At 53.1% G+C, this 24,129-nt stretch overlaps 2 protein-coding genes across 8 annotated transcripts in view; both read left to right on the top strand.

The window, feature by feature from the left end:
* The first annotated feature begins 817 nt into the window (after positions 1-817).
* On the top strand, positions 818-21,691 carry ING5 (inhibitor of growth family member 5). Of its 6 annotated transcripts, none has more exons than XR_013333474.1 (9): positions 2,088-2,429; positions 2,775-2,846; positions 5,590-5,756; positions 6,348-6,459; positions 6,625-6,718; positions 16,364-16,499; positions 16,579-16,640; positions 18,314-19,134; positions 19,533-21,691. XR_013333474.1 is itself a non-coding variant. In XM_077757178.1 (8 exons), the coding sequence occupies exons 1-8, from the start codon at positions 844-846 to the stop codon at positions 18,354-18,356; spliced, it is 723 nt and encodes a 240-aa protein (XP_077613304.1). In that variant the 5' UTR covers positions 818-843; the 3' UTR covers positions 18,357-21,691. The 6 variants fall into 6 exon arrangements, 3 of the variants coding, with proteins under 3 accessions (XP_077613304.1, XP_077613285.1, XP_077613312.1); XR_013333471.1 differs by having other exon boundaries at positions 18,314-19,436; XR_013333472.1 differs by having other exon boundaries at positions 18,314-19,733; positions 20,343-21,691.
* A 1,038-nt stretch (positions 21,692-22,729) lies between these two features.
* The window catches only part of D2HGDH (D-2-hydroxyglutarate dehydrogenase), a 25,947-nt gene continuing 24,547 nt past the window's right edge, over positions 22,730-24,129 (top strand). Inside the window, exon 1 of one of the 2 annotated variants that reach the window (XM_077757134.1) lies at positions 22,730-23,372. In XM_077757134.1, coding sequence (XP_077613260.1) covers positions 23,365-23,372 — 8 coding nt within the window. In that variant the 5' untranslated portion in view covers positions 22,730-23,364. The remainder of the gene's footprint in view (positions 23,373-24,129) is intronic. The other variant, XM_077757132.1, reaches the window with a different exon arrangement.

Below are 24,129 nucleotides of genomic sequence, written 5' to 3'. Positions count from 1 at the left end.
CAGAGACAGAGAGAGAGAGAGGCAGGATCTGAAGCGAGCTTTGCATTGACAGCACAGAATCCAACCCCGGGGCTTGAACTCAGGAACGAGAAGATTATGACCTGAGCTGAAGTCTTGACACTTAACCGACTGAGCCACTCAGGCCCCCATTAGTTGTAATAGATGTACCACAGGAATACAAAATGTTTATAATGGGACTGTGTGTATATGCACGTGTGTGTGTTTAAGGGTAAAAGGTATATAGAAACTCTTTCTTCTATTTTCCTGTAAACTTAAAACTACTCTAAAAGTCTATATAGTTTTTAAAAAGGCCTTTTAAAACAAAAAAGGTCAGTAGTATGCAATTATGTGCATTCTCTCATCAAGCACTGAAAGGGGACCAAAAAGGATGCACCCAATCTGCTAATATTCAGATTCAAAGGTTAACAAGGCAGAGATCTGTACCCTTAGGAGGTGGGGAAACTCGAAATTCCTGTACGGTTTGAATTATTTCCTCGAACATAACATGGAAATTCGTTGGTATTTGACATGTTTAGGGGAGAGTCACGAAGGGGGCTAAATGTTTATACGTGCACCCTGAATGTCGAGCTCCCCGGGTCGGGGAGTGCACCCTGGAGCCTCCGGGGCCCAGGCCCCATCTCCCCGGCCGCCGACTAGGGCGCCCGCGTTCCACCTGCACGTGCGTCGCCCGCCGCCCAGCCCTACGCCGGNTGATGCCCCCCCACCCCCGACCCGAAGGCCAATCAGCACTCGGGGCTCATTAATAGTGAACGCGCCGGCCCCGCCTCCGCCCCTCGCGGCACCGCCCGCCCGCGCAGACCTAGAGCGCGGCCGCGGACGAAGATGGCGACCGCCATGTACTTGGAGCACTATCTGGACAGTAAGCGTCCCTCGCGGCCCCCGAGCCNCGTCCCTGCCCTCCCGGCCTGGCCCCGCTCCGCCCTCCCCGACCCGCTCCGCTGACTCGGCCGCGCTCCACGCCCAGGCCCCGCCCCCACCGCGCCGTGTGGCGCAGGTGGTCGAGCTGCTGTCCCCTAGGGTGCTGGACTGGGCCTGGGCTGGAGATGGGGGCTGGGGGACGGGGCCCCCGGCCGAGGTGCTGTGCCTGTTTGTGCAGTGATCTGGGAGTTGGGGGAGACGATACTGGCTGGAGTGTCCTCGTGTGCCTGCGTTTCTGCTTGGCCGGGGACGGGGTTGGGGGGAGGACTTGCAGGTGTTCAGGGCAGTGATCGTCACCGTGGGCTGAGGTCTGTGAGACGCTTTTGTCCACATGTAGCACAGGGTGGAGCCTCCGGAGAACTCCTGAGCAGATGGTTGTTTCCCTCATTTCACAGATGGGGAAACGCAGGCCGCAGAGGCTAAGTAGCTTGTCAAGGTCATGCACTCTTGCTGGTCTGGCTCTGGCTAGGGGATGGCGTTGGGAGGAGGGGCTGGTGGGGAAGGCTGGAGAGCTGTATTGCAGCGGGAGTGTACGGGGTCCCTGGTACCTGGATGCTTGGGAACCCCCCTGCAGCTCTGTCAGGAGGAAAATCTCTGCTCTGGGGGAGACGGTGGCCCTCTCCCAGGCCAAGCCTGAGCGATTGGGGGGGGGGGGCGTGCACCCTGGAGGGGAAGCTCCTCCATGCACTTTCTACAGAACCACGGTGCCGACACATCCGCTGGGGGGCGCTTTGGCTTGCTCTTCTCAGTCCTGGTACCTTCCCAGTGGGCCCCATGAGGAGAGTTTGAGGATCTTGAGTTCCATCAAGCAGGGGGCACCGGTGTGACGGCTCAGGATGGACATGCCTACTCGCTTGTGTGCCGGGGAAGCAGCCTCGGTCTCCTTTTTCTGGAACTTACTTTCACACGGGGCGGACGGATTTTTTAAAAAGTGCACACCAAAGGAGGGGCATGAAGGAGCCCAGCAGGTCGCTAGAGCACTGAGGTGGCACAGTCCCACGGAGCCCAGGGTAGGACAGAGCAGGGAGGTCCGTGGGAGGGTGTGGTGAGCCTAGAGGCTGTGGAGGGAGTTTGTGTCGATCTCTGGCAGAGCTGGGCAGCTTTAAGGAGCAGCTTTGTAATGACCAAATTTGGCTCTACAGCGATCGCTATCAACTGGGGAGAGTCGGGGGTTAGACTGGCACAGGAGCTAGCTAGGGGCCTGTCGGGGCTGTGCAGGAGCCGGGCTGGAAGGTTGGCCTGGAGTTGGAGGACAGCAGTGCACAGGGGAGAGCGGTGTGGGGTGGGCCCTCCAGCCATGCTGTCCACACGGTCTGTTTAATTTGAAAGTTATTAAACTTGAGCCAGTGAAGAATTCAGTGCCTCAGTGGTAGTAGCAGCCCCCTTTCAGGTGCTTGGTAGCGCTGTGGTCAGTGCCTGGTGTATCATGTAGCCCGGAGAAACCATGTCCGACCTTGCTCGACGTTCTACCCCGTGCACGGGGCTTCACGGTAAAGCGGGGGGATGAACAAAAGAGACCCCAGGGTTTTGGTCTTACCGTGATGGGGTATTGAGAGGGGAGGAGTGGCTGGGGGCTGTGGGGTGGACAAATACACCCACCCCTACCCCGCCTCTGCTCGCAGCTCCTGGATAAGCCCCTCTAATTTCTCCAGCTTCCGATGACACCTGAAGTCTGTGTTTGGTACCTGTTACCCCAAAAAGACACCTTAATCCTTCTCCTCAAATCCTAACAGAAACAGGAAACAATGTGAGCTTGTTATTTGTAGATTTTAGGTATAAAGTCTGGAAGGCAGATTTTGTCTTGCTACTGAGACGTACATGTCTCTGTGTTCCAGGTATCGAGAACCTTCCATGTGAACTGCAGAGGAACTTCCAGCTCATGCGAGAGCTGGACCAGAGGACAGAAGGTGCGTCCTGGCCTTTCAGTGCAGCCGGCGGTACCCTCTGACAGCAGGGGAGAGGGGGCTCTGAGACACACTGGGGTGGCACCAGTCTTCCAGGGGACCCAGGCAGCCTCGCCTAAGGCTTTGGGCGGTGCATGGCATCTATTGAGTGCTGACAGTTTAAAATTAGACTTAGGAGCACATGGGGGTCTCAGCCAGGTAAGCGTCCGACTTCGGCTCAGGTCGTGATCTCACGGTTCGTTAGTTTAAGCCCCGTGTCGGGCTCTGCTGACAGCTTAGAGCCTGGAGCCTGCTTTGGATTGTCTCCCTCTCTCTGCCCCTCTCCCGCTCATGCTCTGTCTCTCTCTCAAATATAAATAAAATATTTAAAAAATTAGACTTAGTTTCTTAGATTTCAGTGTATCTTCATATAGCGTTTAAAAAATTATTTATTTAGAGAGAGAGTTCACGTGGGCAAGTGGGGGAAGGGCAGAAAGAAAGAGGGAGAGAGAATCCCAAGAGGACTCTGCATTGCCAGCACGGAGCCTGATGCGGGGGGGTGGGGGGTGGGGTTGAACTCACAAACTGAGATCATGACCTGAGCTAAAATCAAGAATCAGATGCTTACTTGACTGAGCTGCCCAGGTGTTCCTTTCTGTGTCATTTTTATAACCATCATCCATTCGTTGTAATCAGAATGTTTGTCATCTTTCCTTTCCTTTCAAAGATTTACTGTTTCTCGGGGCTCTGGGTGTGGCTCAGTCTGAGTGGCTCAGTCATTGGGTGTCCAACTTCAGCTCAGGTCATCATCTCACGGTTCAAGTGTTTGAGCCCTGCATCGGGCTCTGCTGTTAGCGTGGATCCTCTGTCTCCCTCTCTCTCTGCCCTTCCCCCCTCCCAGAAAGATAAAATAAAATGTTAAAAAATTATTTTTTATTTTTAAACTGTGTGTATAGAATTTAAACAGATAGTACTTTCTTACATTCTGGTATTTAACTCCTTGTTTCAAAACGTCGTATTTTTGCTATTTCTTCCTTTGTCTCCCTTTTGGTTTGGGCTTTACTCCGTCATTGTGGAATATGAAAGTTCCCTTCCCCAGTTGCACCTGCCCAGCCCCTGCACTCCGCCCTCCCCCGTCTCCTGGTGTAGTGGGTTAGAATCTGAATCTGTGGTACCACAGGGATGGTGTTTCCTTCAGGACTCTTGTGTAGGCGGTTTGCAGCTGAGCCACGTTACATGCTCTGTTTGTGTGACTTCTTTTGAAGAATTTGTTTTTCTTGGAGTTCATCATTGCTTTGTTTTCCACATTCCATACATGTTCCAAATTTTCTGTGCGTCCGCTGCCCCAGGTTATCTGCCCGCTCTGAGTTTGCTCTCCAGACGCAGATTTTTCCCCTGGGGCCTCCTGTCCTGCGGGCTCTGCCTGGGCTGGTTGTTTCTAGGCTTGCTGTGCAGGCTCTGCCTCTGCTCGTCTTCGATGTAGGACCCCTAGTGCTTTGTTGTAAACACCCTCTGTCCGGCTGCTGCCGTGACGTATTGGAGCCTTTCCTGCAGTAGTTTCCCGGAAAAGGTACATGGGAAGGTAGATTTCTTAGAGCATTGTATGTCTGAAAGTGTGTTTGTTCTGGTCTCCTATCTGATGAACAGTTTGGCTGGGTATAGAATTCCAGATTGACAGTCATTTTCCCTCAGAATGTGGACGGCACTGCCGCGTTGTGTCCCAGCTTCCACATTGCCCTTGAGAAATGTGATGCCATTTGGGTTCTTCATCCTTTATACCTGTGGAGTTTTTTTCCCTTTTACTGTTTAGCAGCCTCTGGGCTGCCATTTTTGTCCATGAGGTTTTGTGTTTTGTGGCAACGTATTTGGTTTCGGGTGACTTTTCATTCATTGTGTCTGGCATGTGTTTTGTAAGATCAGAATAGCTGTGGTTTTTCACTGAAGTACAGTCTCTTGACTAGCAAATACAGAGACTTCTTTTATTGTGAAAAATGGCATCTACATTCAGAAATAAGCATACGTTTGTAAATTGCCTAACAAATACCACCTTGTGAACGTCTACCTAGATGGAGAATTGGAACCTCTGGAGCCTGGGGCGCGTGTAACCCTGCTGAGCATGCTACCCCTCCCCCCAGGGGGCCCATACCCCAGGTTTCCCCTGCAACAGTAGTTTTCTCATCTCCCTAAACCGGAGAGTTCACAGTTGTATCAGTCCACCCGTGACTGTGAGCGGAATCTCACAGTATGTTGTCCTTTGTGTCTGGCTCTTCTTGCTTGGTGCCACCTTTAGTGGGATTAATCCGTGTTACTGTGTGTGACAGCTGTGCTTTTTGGTGCCGGTAGCACTCTGTGTGATTGGACCACGGCTCATTGATCCATCTTACTGTAGGTCGCACATTTGCCTTGTTTCCTGTTTTCTGCATTTATGGACGTTTCCCCATGTGAATCCTAAATCTTTCGGGTGTGGACTTAAGGGTGGTAGGCAGGTCGTAGCTGAGTGAGCACACAAGTTGTTACTCAGACAGGGGTGTTGAGAGTCAGAGAGGCTGGGATGGTGGCTGTGCACCGTCACTTCCTGAGTATGCTGCCTAGGCTGTGGCATCTGCGTGTCGCCCAGCGCCAGGCTGCCTGCAGAAGGCGGTGCGCAACGTGCGCCCATCAGCCGTGCTTTGGGGTTCGGTCCACCGCCTCTTACTGGAACTGGCTGCTGAGCTTTCCTTGTTCTGGAGCCACGTGCAGAGACTAGCTTTCCCCGTTTCCCTATCAGATAAGAAAGCAGAGATCGACATCTTGGCCGCGGAGTATATCTCCACCGTGAAGACGCTGTCCCCAGACCAGCGCGTGGAGCACCTGCAGAAGATCCAGAGCGCCTACAGCAAGTGTAAGGAGTACAGCGACGATAAGGTGCAGCTGGCCATGCAGACCTACGAGATGGTGAGGAGCGGGGGCGGGGGCCAGGGAGGGGTGGGGAGGGCAAGCCCTGCCCTGTTCTGTAGGAAGGCACCCCGTGGGTGCCCCGGGGAGTCCGCCTCTTGGACTGTGGCATGTGGCACTGGCTGAGTGTTGTGAGCCCGCTGGCTCCTTGTCAAGTCCCGGCAGTCTCTGTGGGCCCGTCTGTGGGGCAGGTGCCTGCTTATCCCCGCGCTTCCACCCCATTGCCTTCTCTCTCTTCTTTCTAATGTCTTGGTCGAAATACCTAAGGCATTGGAGGCATTTTCTGTGAAAATCTGTACGTTCCGCAGATTTTTATGTCTTTGCCCCCATTCCATTGTACTTCACAGTCCCATGTCTCATTATTGTCTGCCTCCACGAACGGACATTACTCTGCTGAGGTGTGAGAACACGTGGGGACAAGGAGTCCAGCATAAGCTCTGAGATAGCGGGCCTTGTTCTATAGCGCTCTGTTAACTGAAGACTCAGTTGAAGGCCAAGAAAGTTCGTCCTGGTTGGTTTCCAGTGTGTTTGTGATTCCTGAGGTGCCTGCGTTCATTTTTAAATAAGACTCGTGAGCATCCTTTTCCGTAGGTGGATAAACACATCCGCAGGCTCGATGCGGACCTGGCGCGCTTCGAGGCCGACCTGAAGGACAAGATGGAGGGCAGCGACTTTGAAAGCTCTGGAGGACGAGGGTTAAAAAGCAAGTCTGTTAATTTTTCTTTATTTTGTTACTGTTATGTATAGAATTTTGAAGAATTTTGTCTGATGAGTGTATTAGGAACATTTTGGTAAATATCACATTTGAGTAAATCTGACCCTGCTTTAGTGAATTCTGGAGATGATTGGGGTTTGTATTGTCTTTCAGAAGGTCGGGGTCAGAAAGAGAAAAGAGGCTCCCGAGGTCGTGGCAGGAGGACCTCAGAAGAAGACACTCCAAAGAAAAAGAAGCATAAAGGAGGGTGAGAGGCTCTTTTCCTTGTCTCTTTCTCCCGGAAGGTTATTTAGTGTTAGTGTTTACGTAGCATCCAGAACACCAGTGGCCGCTAACAGCAAGGAGGTGCCCCCTGCATGCCTGCTGTGGGTGTGGTTCCGCCTGCCCCCGTGTGCCGGGCCCGACGAGGCTCCCGGGCAGAGTGACTGCAGAGGTGTTAGGGCTGGTGTGCGGGCAGCTGGGTGTGCACGGGGCGATCTGACTGCAGAACCCACGCTCTGAGCCACTGTGTGTCGTGCCTCTTGAGTGACGTGTAACATCTACTGGCATTTCAGGCCAAGCTGCACTTCAGGAGCTAAATATACAGCTGTTCGTTGTTTTATGTACAAGTATATATTTTGGATACATTCATTATGAAGTTGCGTGACTGTATTTATTAAACATATATGTTATTTACCTTGAACTTCGGCATATTTCATTTAAAACATTCTCCCCCACCCCCTCACTGGTATTGTATTTGCTTCACAGAAGTTACTTTTAGACTCAGAAAATGGTAAAGTGCTGAGTGGCTTCTGGGGCGATGGTTCTGACAGTTACGGGGAGATCTCAGGAGAGTCCATTCTTGACAAAAAATGGGAGAAGTTTTGGTTCTGTTTATTTTTTTAAATGTTTTTTTATTTATTTCTGAGAGAGAGAGATGAGACAGCGTGAGCAGGGGAGGGTCAGAGAGAGAGGGAGACACAGAATCTGAAACAGGCTCCAGGCTCTGAGCTGTCAGCACAGAGCCCGATGTGGGGTTCGAACCCACAAACCATGAGATCATGACCTGAGCTGAAGTCGGATGCTTAACCGCCTGAGCCACCCAGGCGCCCCAGTTCTGTTTATAATTTTATCTTAAGCCCCAAATACAATCTTGGAGTTAATAAGTGCAGAGCAACCAGGTAGTTTAATGAATTACTCTGAGGTGCATCCTGGTCAGTGATTGACCTTGGCCGAAAGTGCTCTCATGTGCTCCCTAGAAGCCATAACCTCCTCCCTCTGCCCCAAGTACACACGACCCAGAGTTATGTGGTGTTTATTTCCATTCTTTCTAGTCCTGTCCCCCATGTGTGCACTCCTGGATGCTAAAATCTTGCTTTTTTTTCCTTTAATTTATTTTTATTATTATTTTTTAAATGTTTATTTTTGAGAAAGCGAACATGAGTGAGGCAGGGGCAGAAAGACAGGGAGACAGAGAATCCAAAGCAGGCTCCAGGCTCTGAGCTGTCAGCACAGAGCCTGACATGGGGCTTGAACCCACGAACTGCGAGATCATGACCCAAGCGGAAGTCGGATACTTAACCGACTGAGCCACACTGGGGCTTTATTATTTTTTTCCTTTAACTTTATTAAGGAATGATTTATACACAATAAAATGTTTTTATTTTAAATTTACAGTTTGATGCTATATTCAGTTTCTTTAAAATTTTGGACTATTCAACCTTTCTATTTCATCTTGAGTCAGTTTTGGTTATCTGTGTCTTTCAAGGAATCAGTTGTTTCATCTAGGTTGTCAGATTTATTGACATCAAGTTGGGCATAATATTACAAGATTGTTTTTCTCTTGTAGGATTTGTACTGATGATTCCTCTTTCAGACCTAATATTGATGATTTATGTCTTCTCTCATTTTGTCTTGATCTTTTCAGAGAATTAGCTTTTGGTTTCATTGATTTTTTTTTTTTAATGTTTTATTTACTTATTTGGAGAGAGAGAGTGCAAGCGAGGGAGGGGCAGAGAAAGAGTGGGAGCGAATCCCAAGCAGGCTCTGTGATGTCAGTACAGAGCCTGTTGTGGGGCTTGATCTCACAAACGTGAGATTGTGACCTGAGCCGAAATCAAGAATCAGATGTTTAACTGACTGTGCCATCCAGGTGCTTCATGGTTCATTGATTTTTATATTTTATCTATTGTTTGTTTTCTGTTTCATTGATTTCTGCTCATGTTTTTATTTTTTCTTTCCTGCCACTTGGATTTACGTTTCTTTTTCTGGCTTTTTAAGGTGGAAATAACTAAGATCAATGATTTTCATACTTTCCTTTTCTAATATAAGTATTTAAAGCTATAAGTTCTTGTAACTACAATCTAATTATCGTTTTAGCATATCCCATAAATTTGGGTATGTTATATTTTTAGTTTTATTTCATTCAAAATATTTTAAACTCCTTTGTGATTTTTTTTTGACTTATAGTTTATGTTAAAGTATGTTCTCAGCTTCTAAGTAATTTGGGATTTTCCAAATCCCAAAAGATAACTTTGTGATTTCAGTTTCTTATTTATTTCTGCTGTGATCAGAGAACACTGTATAGCTGAACTTCTCTGGAGTCGATGAAGACTTGTGTTACGGTTTATGGTCCTGTCTTGCTGTGTGTCACGTATGCTCTTGACAAGAATGTCATGTTTTCTGTCGGTGGCGGCATGTTCTGTAGCTTGGTTGGTGGTTATCTTGGTCTTCTGTGTCCTTCCTGACCCTCTGTTTACTTGCTTGATGAATCACTGAGAGAGGCATCTTACAATCTCTCACTCAGGCTGTGGGTTTGTTTGTTTCTTCTGTCAAATTTTGCTTCACATATTTTGAAACTCTTTTTTGTTGGTACATATGCATTTAGGTTTTTCTAAAAATAACTGACTCATTGTTATGAAATTTTTTTCTTTCTTTTTCCCTTGCAGTATTCTTTATTTTGACGTCTGCATGATCAGATAGTCACTCCAGTTGTCTTACGCTGAGTTTTCACATGGTGTATCTTTTTCCTTTCTCGTTATTTTTCTTTCAACATATTAATGCTTTTTTTTAGAGTTTTTTTTAAGTTTATTTATTTAGAGACAGAGCACGAGCAGGGGAGGGACAGAGAGAGAGAGAGAATATCCCAAGCAGGTTCCGCACGGTCAGCGCAGAGCACAACATGGGGCTTGATCTCATGAACTATGAGATCGGGACCTGAGCTGAAATGAAGAGTTGGACGCTCAACCAACTTAGCTGCCCGGGTGCCCTACAGTGAGTTTCTTGAAGGCAGCAAAGTTGAGTCTTGCTTTTTTTTTTCCTTTAGTCCAGTCTGACACTCTCTCCCTTTTCATTGCAGTATTTAGAGTGCTCAGATTTAACATTCTCACCAGTATGATTGGATTTGAATAAACTTTCTTGCTGGTAGTTGTACACTTGTGCTCTTAGTTTAATGTCTTCTTTTAGATTAATTGTGTGTTTTGAAAAAACTTTTTAAAGTCTTTGTTTATTTTTGAGAAAGAGGGAGACAGAGTGCAATCAGAGGAGGAACAGAGGGTGGGAGAGGGAGACAGAATCCGAAGCAGGCGCCAGGCTCTGCGCTGTCAGCACAGAGTCCAACGTGGGCTGCAAGTTCATGACCTAAGCTGAAGTCACACGCTCAACTGACTGAGTCACCCAGGCGCCCCATATATATATTTTTTGAGTACATTTTTTGGTATTCTATTTTAAGGACTGTTTTAGTGTGTCCACACTCAGTGATATTACACTATTTCATGTCTAATGTAAGAACCCACACAAGTATTTTTCCTCTTGTTTTCTGTGCTGTGATTGAAAGTTTGGCTTCTACACATGATGTCCTCACAACGTATTGTTTTTATTACTTTAGGTCTAAACCATTAATCATATTAAACAAATTATAAAACACAAGAAAGTTTTATTGTCATTCCACGTACGTACCATTTCCACTGCCTGTATTTCTTTACACACATGAAGGTTTTCATCTGTTGTCATTTCTCTCCCATATAAAGAACTTCCTTTCACATTGTTTTACACTGTGGGTCTGCTGATGGTGAGGAGTTTTCTCAAAAATTTCTTCTCTGAAAATGTCTATTTTATTTCCTTTTTTGAAGGATATTTTGTTGGATACAGAATTTTAGGTTGACTTTTTTCCCCCAGCACTAAAGATAGTTATTTCCCCATTGTCCTCCATCTTGCATTGATTCTGATGAGAAATTAGTGATCTTTTATATGTACATGGCTTTATTTTTGTCACTTCTAAGATTTTCATTCAGCAGTTTGATTTTTACCAACTTAATTATGATCTGTCTGGTGTGGATTTTTTGTGTATATTCGGCTTGGAGCTCATTGAAAGCTTCTTGGAACTAACTGTTGGTTTGTAGTTTGTAGGAAATTTGGAAAATTTTTCAGACATTCTTAAGATAGTTTTTCTGCTTCCCTTTTGGCTTTTTATGGAACTCCAATTACATGTATGTTAGCTTGATATTTTCCTATAATTCACTGAGGCTCTGCTCATGTTTTGGGGGGGAGCCGCGCCAGCATTTTTCTTCCTGTGCTTCTGTTTGGTTAGTTTCTATTACTTTATCTTCAGGTCTTTTCTTCCTTGCCACCTAACTTAATCCTAGTTTCTTTTAGTCAGTTTTTCACTTACGAGGTTTTTTTGGTAAAGAAGTTCTGTTTACAATGTATTTACTTTTAATACTAGTTAATAGTTCTCATACTACATTTGTTTTTCTTTATCTCTTTTAACATATGCACTTAAAATAGATTTTTTTTAAAAAGATCTTCTTTTATGATTCTGTCATTTCCAGGGACATTTCTTTCTTTTTTGAAAAACCTATTCATTTGGATACCTGAGTGGCTCAGTCAGGTGAGCGCCTGACTCTGGATTTCAGCTCAGGTCATGGTGTCAGTGTTGGGATCGAGCCCCGTGTTGGGCTCCATACGGAGAGTAGAGCCTGCTCAAGGTTCTCTCTCTCCCCTTCTGCCCTTCTCCTCTGCTTGTGCTCTTTCTCTCTAAAATGAAAAAATAAAAACAATGCTTAAAAATAACCCCAACTTACTAAGGTATGATTGAGGTACAGAAAGCTTTCTGTGCATGAGGCATATTATTTGAGTAGTTTGGCAGGTCTGTTTCTATGGACTAATTTTTCTCCTGGTTAAAGTCACATTTTCCTGCTTCACACATCTAGTGATTTCTTTATGGGATGTGGGACAGTGTGAATGCAATATTGTTGAGTGTCTGGATTTTGTTGACTTTATTTAACAGGTATTGAACTTATTTTATTTTCTAACTTTTTGGTCAGTAGTTTAATCACTCTTGGATCAACTTGATCCTTTGCAGGCTTGTATTTAACCTTTGTAAAAAAAAAAAAAAAAAACAAAACCCTTTTTCCTTAATGTTTGTTTATTTATTTTATCTGAGAGAGAGTGCAAGCAGGGAAGGGGCAGAGAGAGAGGGAGACACAGAATCTGAAGCAGCTCCAGGCTCTGGGCTGTCAGCACACAGATCCTGACATGGGGCTTGAACCCACACACTGTGAGATCATGACCTCAGCGGAAGTCGGACGCTTAACCGACTGAGCCACTCAGGTGCTCCAGACACCCTTTTTCCTTAAAGGGCCAGATAGTAAACATTTTAGGCTTATAGGCCATATTGTCTTTGTCGTGAACAGTCAGTTCTGCTGTTTTATGTCAAAAGCACCCACAGAAAATACGTAGCTGTGTGATGTGGCTGTGTTTCAATAAAACTTTATTTACAGAAACAGACCGCCGCCCTGTAGGGTAGGGTAGCCTTACTGTAGGCTTGGTTGAGCCATACTGCTGAGGTATAAGCCCTCAGGGTTCCCTTCGGAGCGGAGCGCTGTTGTGTTTCTCAAGGCCTCTGCTTGCTGGCTGTGTGGAGCGCGTGTGTGGGGCGTGTGTGTGAGCTCTGCTGTGTTCAGCTCACAGCGCCCCTGCCCTCTGCCTGGATTCCTGGATTCTCACCTGTGCACAGCTTAAGTTTTTTGCTGAAAACTTAAAGGGGTCCCTTTGCAGATTTCGGGAGCACGTCCTCTTAGCTTCTTCCTTTCTAGCACCCTGCTGCCGGGTTCCAGCAGCCTGGCCTCCTGGGACTGTGGTCTTTCCCTCAGGTCTAGGCCGCCATACTGCGTGTGGGTTTCCTCTTGGTGGACCGGAGTGTGGGAAGTGCCTCCAGCAGGAAGCCGACATGATTGCAGGCTCGCCTCGGTTACCCTCTCCCCCGGGCCGCCGTCCTGGGCGCCTGCCCTGTGCTGAGCAGCTGTTGCGTCTTCCGTCCAGTTTTCTCCCTGTTCACGGTGGGGGTCGCGTTCGGTGCCTGCTGTCAGAAATGGAAGGTTTCTTTTCTCTGGTGGATGAGCCCTGTAGTCTCCCTCACGTGAGAGTTTTTCTCCATCCTTTTCCTCGTCCCACAGATTTCCTTCTGAGGAGCCCAGACTGGCTCCCAGCATTTCCTAGAGTCTCGCTTTGGCTGACTGAGCACCTCTTCACTCAGCACTCTCCCGTGTCCGTGGATTCGCTCGCTCTCCAGCCGGGAGCACGGTTCCGCGTGTGCCCTCGCTGGTGCCACGTTCTCGAGTTTCGGCCGGGGACACGGGACGGAAGGGGCCTGGGCCATGGCGGGTCTCTTCGTGACTGACTGGCATGTGAGCGGTCAGGCCGGGTTGCCTCCGCGTGGGCGGGCCCCGCAGCGTGACCTCTCGTGTGTTGTCGCTTTCCAGTCTCTAGCACCCATTTGATTCCTTTTTTAAAATAGATGTTAGTTCCTCTTTGGACAGTGTCCCTGTTGGCATTCACGTTATTCAGGTTTTCCTTGTAATCGCCACTTCAAGCCCTTGTCTGCAGATTTGCACATCCAGTCATTTGTGGCTCTGCTTCTGTTAGGTTTTCTTCTGATTTTTGCCCAGGTTTCCTGCTCTCTTTCCCGCCCTGTAGCGTTTTGTCCGTCTGACTTTAGGTATAAGGGGAGCCTGGAGAGTGAGATTTCTGCCGTTCCCCAGAAAGAGCTTATTTTGCTTTTAGTTCAGGCAAACTGAGCAGGGTGGAGTCCGGGGGCCCCTCTACCTGTCCCCCGTCCCCTCTGATGTCAGAGGCCTCATGACGGAGGACCCTCCCCAGGGCTTATTTCTCCTTCCTGAAAGGCGCCCGTGTGGTAGTCGCCATTCAGGCTTTCCCTTCTCGTCTCCTGCCTGTGTCGCTCCTGTGGTTGGCGCAGGTGTGGAGGAGGAGGTCGGCCCATCCCTGAGAACATGACAGCCTTTCCGCTCAGCCTTTCCGCCGCTCGGCAGCCTCTGCGTAGCCCCCAGGGTCGGTGATGACTGGGGTCACAGCTGCCCTGCGTATAGGGGTCTCAAATGTCGGTGGCCATGTGTGGCCCTCAGAGGGCAGCCGGCCCTTGGCTAAGGCCGGGACACGAGTGGCCTGCCCGCTCGGCCACTGCCCTTCCCTTGGGCCTAGGGCGTCTGGGCCTTGTCACTCCACAGCTTTCCAGTGTCCGTAAAATGTGGTTTTAGTGACTTGTTGGATTTGTCCTTTGACCTGTAGCAGCAGGGTTCTGAGTCGTCCCGCTCCGTGCTGCTCTGAATCCAGAGGCACGGTGGCCTTTTCTGGAGCCAGCGGGTGCTCTCATCAGCCTCTTCCCCACGGGTCCCTCGCGCTCTCAGGTGCGGTTAGAGCCTCCCTTGCAGGACGCCTGCCTGGCTGTGCCTCAGCCCTCCCAGTGACACACATCTTAGCATCACCTGTGTGGGCACACTGGAGGTGGCCGGGCATGCGGCATTTCCCCCGAGCGGAGTCGTGACGGTGTGCACGTGGCTGACTGCTGTCTGACGGCGCTGAGGAGGCGGCCGCTGGCCTTTATGCCGGGCTGGCTGCGGGCGAGAAGGGAGCGTCGGATGGTGATGTGTGTAGAGCACCTTGGCGGGTCCACCTCGGCGGGTCCACCTCGGCGCGGCCCTTCTCTGCGAATCCCTTTTCCGCGGCCCCCCTGGAGGGGCCCTGTATGGAGGTCGGGACAGGCCAGAGGGCTGCTCGAGCAGAGGTGTGTGAGGGGCGCTGGGCCTGTCCTGAAGTCTGGCTCTGACTCGTGCTTGGCAAGCACATTGGGCGGTCGGAGCTTCAGGCCCGGGAGGGGATCCCTGGCAGTGCCTGGTGAGGGGTGCCTGCAGCGTCCAGGGAAATTAGCTTGGAGGACCCCGCTCGTGCCCGGCAGGGTCGGAGTGAGGTGGCCGGCACGGCTGAAACGGGGTCTCCAGCCCAGGACCTCCTGGCACCCCTCCCTCCTCCCACCGCAGAGCCCCCTCAGGTGGGATCCAGGGGTGACCCTGGGCCTCCTCGCTGGTTGGGTGGTGCCCTTGAACCTGGGGGACAGGAGCTCAGGTCAGGTGGCGGCTCGTGGTGTGGGAGTTCCGTCAAGCTTCACAAGCAGAGCGCACAGGCAGGCGAAGCGCGGTTGGCACATGGAAGGCGTGTGCCCTGGGGGTGACCCCGAGGCAGGTGGGCACTGATCTCCAGGTGAGTCTCCGGGGAGGAAGCCCCACTGGGGGTAGGACACGATCTAGCAGGCGGTGAGGCACGGGGCCAGGGGCCAGGTGGAGAAGAGGAGGTTTGGCGGCGGACAGGAACCCACACTCTAGTCTGGAGAGTTGCTTGATAGAAGCGTGTGGACAGGGCACAGTTTGTGATGCTTTCTCACTTCAGATAAGTAGAGGGAGTCCTGTCTGTCCCCAGAGACAGAGCACTTATAAAGGGAAGAGGCTCAGACAGACCTTGGAGCCCTTGGGCAGCACTCAGGTGGGAGGCAGCACCACAGCGGGGGGTGGGGGCTGGCGCTGAGGACAGGGCTCTCTGCGTGGTGCTGGGTCAGAGGACGCCCCTGTCTGGTGTGGGGGCTGGGACGGAGGATAGCGCTCTCTGCAAGGGGCAGTGTGGCGCGTGGTCAGCCCTGGGTATCTAATGGCAGAGGCACTGAGGGTCTGTAGACAGGCATGTGGGCGAAAGGGGAACGGCGATTGCCTTTGGGAATCAGACTTCTCCTTGTCAGTGTGTTTAAATTTTGTGGTCCGTCACAGCTTCTCAGCGTCCCCGTCCCCAGGTTCCTGGTATGAACTTACGGTGTTTCCGTAGCAGGTATACACTTGAATTACGTGTGTGTTCTGGATTCTGCAGGGTGAGATAGGGAAGGTTGCCTTTCTGTGCTAATAGGAACCCTGTAGCTGGTTATTTGTTTGAAAGCTCCCGAGACACGTAGAAGCCTGAACCCCCAGCCCTCCTCGCTCAGCTCCCTCACCTCCTGGCTGCAGAGCTGTGGGCAGCTGGCGTGGAGGGAAGCACAGGCAGGCTGGGCTCTGGCCGGGCCTCTGGTTAGTGACCGAGGGAGCCGCGGGGCACAGGGGGCTCTAGGCCCACTTCATGGGGGTGGGTGACGCGGACCGTGATCCGGGGGTGGGCAGCTAGGGACTGCAGGGGCTCCTGATACCTGCTGCTTCAGGGGTGGGGAGGGCAGCTGGGGGTTCTCGGGTTAAGGGTGAAGGCACTGGGAGCATGTGTGGCGTGGAGGTCTGGTGCCTGGTGTGCTGGGTTGGGTTGGGGCCTGGGATTCTCAGATGTCGTCTGCTGGTGGCTGGTGAGTAGGGCTGTTTGCCTGCCCCCAGGGGAGAGGGCCCCTAAGAGGTGGGGGGGAGCCCAGGAAGCAGGTGGGAGGGAGGAGACAGCAAAGGACTCATGACCCCCGAGTGGGGCCACATCCCAGTGCTGTGTAGTAAGTGCGCCCCCTCAGGCCCTTGGGGTGCCTTCATGCCCATCTCGTCCGGTACCAAGGGGCCAGTCCCTTCCCCCCCCACACCTGCTGCTCACTGTTGTGGTTTCCCCGCAGGTCTGAGTTCACTGACACCATCCTATCCGTGCACCCGTCTGACGTGCTGGACATGCCTGTGGACCCAAATGAGCCCACCTACTGCCTGTGCCACCAGGTGTCCTACGGGGAGATGATAGGCTGCGACAACCCGGACGTGAGTGAGGGCGCCGTGCACGGGGCGGGGGCTGGGGGGTCACGGAATCCTGACTGCGGCTCTGTCCTCTGCCTTGCAGTGTCCTATCGAGTGGTTTCACTTCGCCTGCGTGGATCTGACCACGAAACCCAAAGGAAAATGGTCAGTATGGGCGCTGCTCGGCCTCTCCCTGCCCGCGGGGCGTCCTGGGTGCTGCCCCCACCAGGACCGGCTGTGGCCGTGGGCTCGCCGGGCTGGGGTCCTGCTTCCTGGGGCTGAGCTGGTAGAGGGACGTCTGCACACCTCGCCTGGGTCTGGTCTCTCACGGTGTTCACGTAATGCCCCTAGCTTGTTATTCTTCTAAGGAACAGCTATTCTGATGCTTTTGATTGAGGTAGAAAATGTGAAACGAGGAGCTCTTCCCCTGCGGAGTTTTGGGAAAAGGCAGAGAGCACAAGTATTAAATCTGAACCTGGGCAGAGGCCAGCCACCTGCCACAGGGCTCGTGTTCAACTGGGACGGAGTGCGGGGCGCTCGGGCACTCTCTGTCCCCCATCCTTGTGTTTGCTGGCAGCTTCGGTGTCGTTCCTGAGAGTTCTTTCAGTAAAAACCAGGTTTTATTTACCTGTGTGTAGAATGGATCTCTGTTCTAGAATGAGGTCTTGGAGATTGTCCTCTGTGTTTGCGCGTGTGTGGACGGAGGGGATGGCAGACCATCCAGAGGACAGGCTGTGCTGTCCTGGGGCTCAGCGGGCGGTGGCTGAGGGGGTGCTCACATGTCTGCTCCCACGTGTGTCCCGGCACCTGCCGGGTCACCTTAGGGAGCCTGAGCAGTGACTGCTTGGGCCCTTGACCGTGAGTTACAGCTGGGGCCCGGGCACCCAGGTGGGGGGCTGCGAGGCAGGGAGACGTGATTCAGGTTCAGACGTGGGTTCGAGCTGTTGGTAGAACTTCTGGGTGGAAGAGTCAGTGGGCGTTGGAAGATGGTTTTGCCTCTGGGAGGGTCCGTGCGCCGTGTGCAGAGTCGGGGAGGCAGGTGGGGCTCCACCTTGCTGTCTAACTCGGGGTTTCTCTGGGGTCTTTCCAGAATCACAAAGTGTTCAGGCTTCCTCCCTGTTAAGTAAGATTTCAGCTCTGACTGACATGTTCTTGCGGCATGAGCCTGCATGTGAGCACGTTTGCTGGNGCCCGCTCACTGGCACCGACCAGACACTGGGGAACTGAGCGGCCGGGGGCTGGGGGAAGCGGGGCTCAGTCACATGCAAGCTAGCCGCCTGGGCACTGGGAGTTCAGGAGGGTCCGAGGTGGAAGGCAGCTGGAAGGTCACCCGGCGTCACCAGCAGCTGCCGCGGTCCAGGAGTGCCCGGGAGCAAGCCCCGCTGTCGGGGGCGCGGAGCCTGCTTCCCCAGGGTCCCCAGGGAGCACTCGCTAATCACGTGGGGTCCAGGGCCCTCTCGGCCTGCCCACCCTGCTCGAGTGCGCCGTTTCTTCCTCTGCCACACTTGGTCTGCCGGTGTGACTGTGGGGTCGCCTCTGCTTTGATCCCCGGCGGCCGCTTTGTCACAGGGAGGACCAGTTAACTAGATCGAGAGGAGCATTCATTCGTACAGTCTTGCTCGTTGACTCGTTTCTGTCACCTCGGAAACACGTGCTGCTACAGTGACTTGCTGGGGGTCTCTCCTTGCGGGGGGCGTCCTGTGGGAGAGCCACACGCTCTGCGGTTCGCGCTGTCTCCCGGTGCGGTTGCCGTGACGCGGCCACTGTCCCTGGAGGCCCCGAGGGTGGGGGGCGGGCCTCTGCACGCACAGGCCCGATCACCACGCCTCTCTCCTCAGGTTCTGTCCCCGGTGCGTTCAGGAGAGGAGGAAGAAGAAGTAAGGCTGGCGCCCGGATGAGAAGAGCGAGTTAATATATTCCTTCCTTCGTGTTGCAATATTTTCTCTTCATTTTAAAACTACCTTGTTTTGAATGATATTTAATGACTCAGCGGCCAGTTGTAATTCTGAACATTTCCTAAGACAAACAAGAATCCACCTGAGCCCTGTTTGCATGAGGAGCGATCTTATGGGGACTTGCCACAGTGACTTCATTCTCGAGACTTCTCGTACGGGCCCCGGCCCCGAGCGTGGCAGGTCCACCGAGTGGCCAAGCCTTCTGTGGGCGGCTGCACGGGGGCCCTTCCTGCCCGCCGCACTGCCGTCGCTCTGCAGCTGGGGTATGAGCCCGTGTGGTCCGACTGTCCCCGGGCGCCACTGTAAGCACGTCTGTCCCCGCCGAGGCGTGTGTGCGTGGAAGCTGGCGAGGCGTCGCTGGAAGGCGTCCTCTGTGTCTCGGTGACCTGCCTGGGACGGGTGGGGGCGTCCCCGGAGCAGGAGGGCCCACTCGCCGTGCACTGCCTTTTCGTCTGGGCTCCCACTTCCCTCCGTGAGGGCTTTCCCTTCTGGAGTGAGCAGCTCTGCATCAGCAGACGGGCTGGCCTCACCGGGAGCAGCCCGAAGACGCCTGTCAGACGGCTGCTGTGCCGTGTCTCCGGGACTCCTGGTGTTTTTACTGTGAAGCTGAGATTATCTAACAGCGGAAGATGGCGGCTCTGTGTGTACACGAGGCGAGCTGCGTCTGCCACGGGCGGAGTTTGAACCTGCCGTGTCGCACACTGGTAAGCGGCTCACGCCCGAGGGGACCACAGTTCTGTGAGGCTACCCGGAGTCCCTGTGCCGCGGCGGTTCTGGAGTGAGGCCGGGAAACGGGAGCGCTTTTCCCTGAACTCTGCCAGACCAGCTGCAAACCGTCGTGTTGGTAGTCGGTGGGGGAGGAGCGTACCTGTGGTGGTGCGCGGTGTGACTTCTGGGAGCTTCCGTGCACCCCGAGACCCCCTAGCACCCACTCAGAAGAGCCCGTCTCTGTCCTGGAGGCGTGAGAAGAAACGCAGGAGGCAGAGTGGAGACGGGACATTCCCAGGTGAACGAGGGTCTCCTCTTTACAAGGAGGCCTTCTGGAACGCCGCCCTGCTTCCTCTGATGGCCTGTTTACCTCACGTGTCCTCCTGTTTTCTAGTATTTCAGCCGGGACAGGAGATGCTGCAGAGAGAGCCTCGGGCCGCCGTGTCGTGCACGGGCTGCTTCCCGCCAGCTCAGCTCGTCCTCGGTCTGTGAGCTCTGAGTGTTAGCCTCGCAGCGAGGGTCCAGCCGGGACCTGCGTCGTGCTCTCGGCGGGTCAGCCTGCAACCGACGTGCCGAGACCGGGGCTCGCTTCCAGGTGACTGCAGGTGGGGTTGGTTTGGCGCATGCGCCCCGGGCTGCATGGTTAGGGTAGGGGGTCCCCGGGCCTGCCAGACTGTCCCGGAACCTATGCCTCCCTGCTGCTCCGAGAGCAAGGGCGGGGGCTTCAGGATGAGCGCTGGCCGGCACGAGCCCCTCAGTCTCCGCGGCAGCCAAAACTGCAGCGCGTCTGTATTTAGGAACTTAGCTTTTTGTTAACACAGGTGTTTAAAGATCGTGGGGAATAAATTGTGGGAAATTGTTTGCTTCACTCTTTTACCAGTGTTTGTGGAGAGGGTAGGTAAGTACAGTGAGTGTGTGATGACTTTCTGGAAGCTAGTTTAACATTTGCACTGCCTCTCAGAACACTTGCGGCCGTTGCCATCACGGGAGGGCGGGTGATGACGGACGCAGGTGGATGGCGGGTCCGGCTCGCCCGTCGCCTGCTCTCTGGGGCCTCGAGCACATCATGGGAGAGACGGCCGACTGTGTGCGGAGCTCGTGTGCAGTCGGACGGTGTCTCTGCTGTCACTGTGTCACAGCCCGGTGCCGACCACTTCTTTTCCGGTTTCCGTGCCTCTCTGTTTCTGGTGTTCACTGTTGTCAGTTATGTTAGTACCTCCAAAACAACGCGTTTAGCTCTGGAGAAAACGGAAGATGTGAGCGGAATAGAAAGATTGCCTGGAATGCTGTTTGGGTCGAGACCGATCAGTTGCCCTTCCCAGCCGTGCACACCGTCTGCAAGTCAGGAGGACACTCAAGAGTGGCGCTTGGCTTCGGGAAGAATGTTCTGCCACCCGGCCTGGCCCTGGCCCTGGCCCTGGCCTTGCAGGGATGGCTGGCGCCCACGCAGCAGCTGAGCACTGCTCCGGGGGAGCCAGCCGCCCACTGTCGTCTGGGGGTGATTCCCACCAGACCCCCATCTGCCGGCCAGGTGCCGGATTGGACCCAGACGGGGCTGCAGAGCCCTGTTCCTTGGGTTGAGGGGGGTCTGGGCTGGGCCCAGTGGTCCCTCTCGCAGCTGTATCTGAGCCAAGGGTGCGGGCCCTCCACGGCTGTGGGGTTCGTGTGTGAGGGAAGGAGTACCTTATTCAGAGGAGAACCTGCACGTCCCTCGTTGTTAGTGCTAGGTTATCAGTCAGCAGCTCGACAGACAGCCTCTTGTTTTCCCACAGGAGGACACGGGCTGCACTTATAACCTGAACTGCCCCTCCCCCAGTCTATGGCCGTGCCAGGGGAGCTGCTGGCTGGGGTGACTGTCCCCATCGTGCAGGCTGGGGTCCCTGGGCAAGTGGATATGAAATGGGACTGGCCAGGGTCACAGGAGCCTGGTGGCTTCGAGTCTGCCCAGGGCAGCAAATGCTGAAGACACAGCCACGTGCACAGTGATGCTGGGGGCTTGGCGGGATGCATGGGGACACCGGGCAGCTGGGTGCCAGTCCTGTCCCAGGCACCCGCATGGCACTCTGCCTTCTGACTTGTGGCTGGCGGCTGTGCCCAGAAACGGCCCCCAGCACGAACACTGTCCCAAGAGCAGCTCCCCCGTGTGGCCGGAGCCGGGATCCAGACACTTAACCATGGGCCTTGGAGACTGCAGGTTTTCCTCAATTGCTAGTGAGCCGTGGCCGGTCCTCGATACCTGTGCTGAGAGGAGTTTTAAAACAGGAAGCCTAAGAAAATCGTTCTCACGCAGGAGAGGAGTCTATGAAGTTTCTTTCTTTCTACCCATGTATTTTATGGGGTTCACTTTGACCACATTTCATCCAAAAAGATGACACAGCTTTAACATGAATGTTACGTTTTATTTTCAAGGAATTATCTATGTTCCCTTTGTAAAGGAAAGATGATATTGTAAATCTTTTTATTAAATAATGTAAAGATGTATATCTGTATTTTTGGATCATGTTATAGATTATGGATATATTGTTTAATAAATAAAGTATTTTTTGGAACAAACATTTAAGAATGGGTCATTCCAGGAAATGTGAAAACTTCTGTGTCGTGGCCAGAGAAGGTAAGTGTATCCTCTGTGGAATTTTTTTTTCTTTTTAAGACAGAGAGCAAGAGAGGGGGGGGGAGGGAGAATCCCAAGTAGATTCCATGGTGTCAGTGCAGAGCCTGATGTGGGGCTTGAGCTCATAAACTATGAGATCATGACCTGACCCAAAGTTGGGATGCTCAACTGACTGAGCTCCCTCCCTAACCCCTGGCACCCCTCCTCCATGGAACTTGAAAGGGGACATGCAGTGAATGGGAGCAGAGGAGTTTCCCTGTACACAGGCCCAGGAAGGACCCTGGGCCTCAGCTCTTACGTAGTGTCAGAAGCTGGTCCCTAAGCTCACAAGAAATGTCAGTGTAGGGGCGCCTGGGGGGCTTAGTCGGTTAAGCGTCGACTTTCGCTTAGGTCATGATCTCGCGGTTCGTGGGTTCGGGCCCCGCGTTGGGCTCTGTGCTGACTGCCAGCTCAGAGCCTGGAGCCTGTTTCAGTCTGTGACTCCCTCTCTCTCTGACCCTCCCCTGCTCATGCTGTCTCTCTCCTAGAAATAAATAAAAAAAAATTAAAAAAAAAAAAGAAATGTCAGTGTAGAATTACTTTGAGTCGCTGTTTCATAGAAGCATAAAGCACTTTTTCTGGAACAGACGGTTTGCCCCGGAGATCTGCAAAGATGTCAAGATCCCTTTGGGAACTAAATGGTTCTTAGGACATTTCCTTGAGGAGAGTTAATGGTCAGGGTGCCGAAACCCAGCTCGGTCACCATGAAGGAGAAATACAGCCACTCAGCAGACCCCGAGTCCTTGCTCAAGGGGAGTGCGAGGTTCTGGGGGAAGGGCCTGGAATGCTGTCATGTGCATGGATTTCCTCTGGGCACTCCTAAGGGTACCTGCAGCCACCTGTTGGGGTGACTATCTAGGAAAAGGGAACACCAGTGTTTTTGGGTGGGGGTGGTAATATTCACTGGCTCTGATTCGTTACTAAGTCTCAGGGGTCCAGGAGGGCTACCTTGGTCAAGTAGTAACATTTGTCTGAGTGGGTCCACACCCTCTGTGGTTATCGTCCCAAGGCCTGAATGTGCCATTGAAATAGACTTGACAACTGGCTGGATTCCCATATGGATTCCACACTGACCTGTGGAGCAAGGCCGTTACGGTAGGGACAAGCAGGTGGAAGTCTCTGGAACATCCATCCTCTCCCTTGCCAGGACAGTAATCCAGATGCAAAGTGTGGCCTTGATGAAAAGATGCGGCGGTGGTGCGCTCTGCCCACCTGTGAGGAGGCGGGCAGGTGGTAAGGAATGTAGCTCATTGAAGTGAGGACACAGGTGATGGATGCACCCCCCAGCCGAAGCTGCTGTCCCAGATACGGCATTGCTGCCAGGGCAAACTGCACTCTTGGCACATGGCATGCCGTCACCGACCTGCCAAGTGCTTGTTCTCTGCCAGTTTGCAACGCCACCAGGATCCAGTCTGTTTGGCAAAGCCAGCTGTGCACCGCAGGGTTCTGACACCAGCCCTCTACAGCCGTGTGTCTCAGACATCTTCGTTCTCTTACCCTCCCCCAGCACATGACCCCCGCGACGTCCGCTCTGCCGCTGGCATGCAGAAGTGGATGAGCCCGGCAACCAGTGGAGATGCCTCGGTAGGATGGCTGGGAGCCGGGGGGCGGGGGGTGCATGGGGGAGGGACCCCACCCGGTACCAGGTACTGTATCGGGAGGGCGGAAACCACCTAGCGATGGGGACAGGGGATGTCAGTTGCAGGAAGCTGCTTCGGCTCCACAGCCAATCTGGCCAGGCTGCCACTGCTTCCCGCCTGGGTGTGGTTTTCCGGTCACCGGCCCCAGTGCGGTCCCTCCGAGGTCCCCTCACTTGAGTCCCAGGCCTGGGTCTTCGCTCAGGAAAACGTTGAGGCTGTGTGCGCGCAGGCAGCTTTGCGAACTTCTTGGCTTCTGGCTGTGCATGCCTGACTTGCAGGAATATCTGCCCCCTCGCTGGTTGGGGGCTAGGGGCAGGGCACTGGGAGCTTGGGAGCCAGAGACCCCTGGGGGGAGCCAGAGACCCCTGGGGGGCAGAATTCCTTGAAGGGGGCCCTGCAGTAGGAAGACGGAAGGGGCAGGCGGGGTGGGCCAGGGTGGGGCCAGGCCTTGGGAAGGGGTGGGCGGGTGTGCGCGGAGCCCTGCAGGGCGTGCCGGGCGCGGCTCAAAGCCGCCTGGTTGTCTAAATGCACAGTGAACCCAGGGACGCAACCCGGCGCACAGCAGCCCTCAGGCCTGGGGGCGGGGCCTGGAGGGCGTCCATCCCGCGCGGGGGCGGGGCCTTGGAGGCGCGGGGGTGGGGCCAGAGGGGCACGAGTGCGCAGGCTCAGCCCGCAGTGGCTCTGGCGTCGCAAGGCCTGCG

This window comes from Crocuta crocuta, unplaced genomic scaffold, assembly GCF_008692635.1.
Source record: "Crocuta crocuta isolate KB4526 unplaced genomic scaffold, BGI_CrCroc_1.0 scaffold290, whole genome shotgun sequence".
Lineage (NCBI taxonomy): Eukaryota > Metazoa > Chordata > Mammalia > Carnivora > Hyaenidae > Crocuta > Crocuta crocuta.
This window is presented reverse-complemented; position numbering and strand designations above follow the sequence as displayed.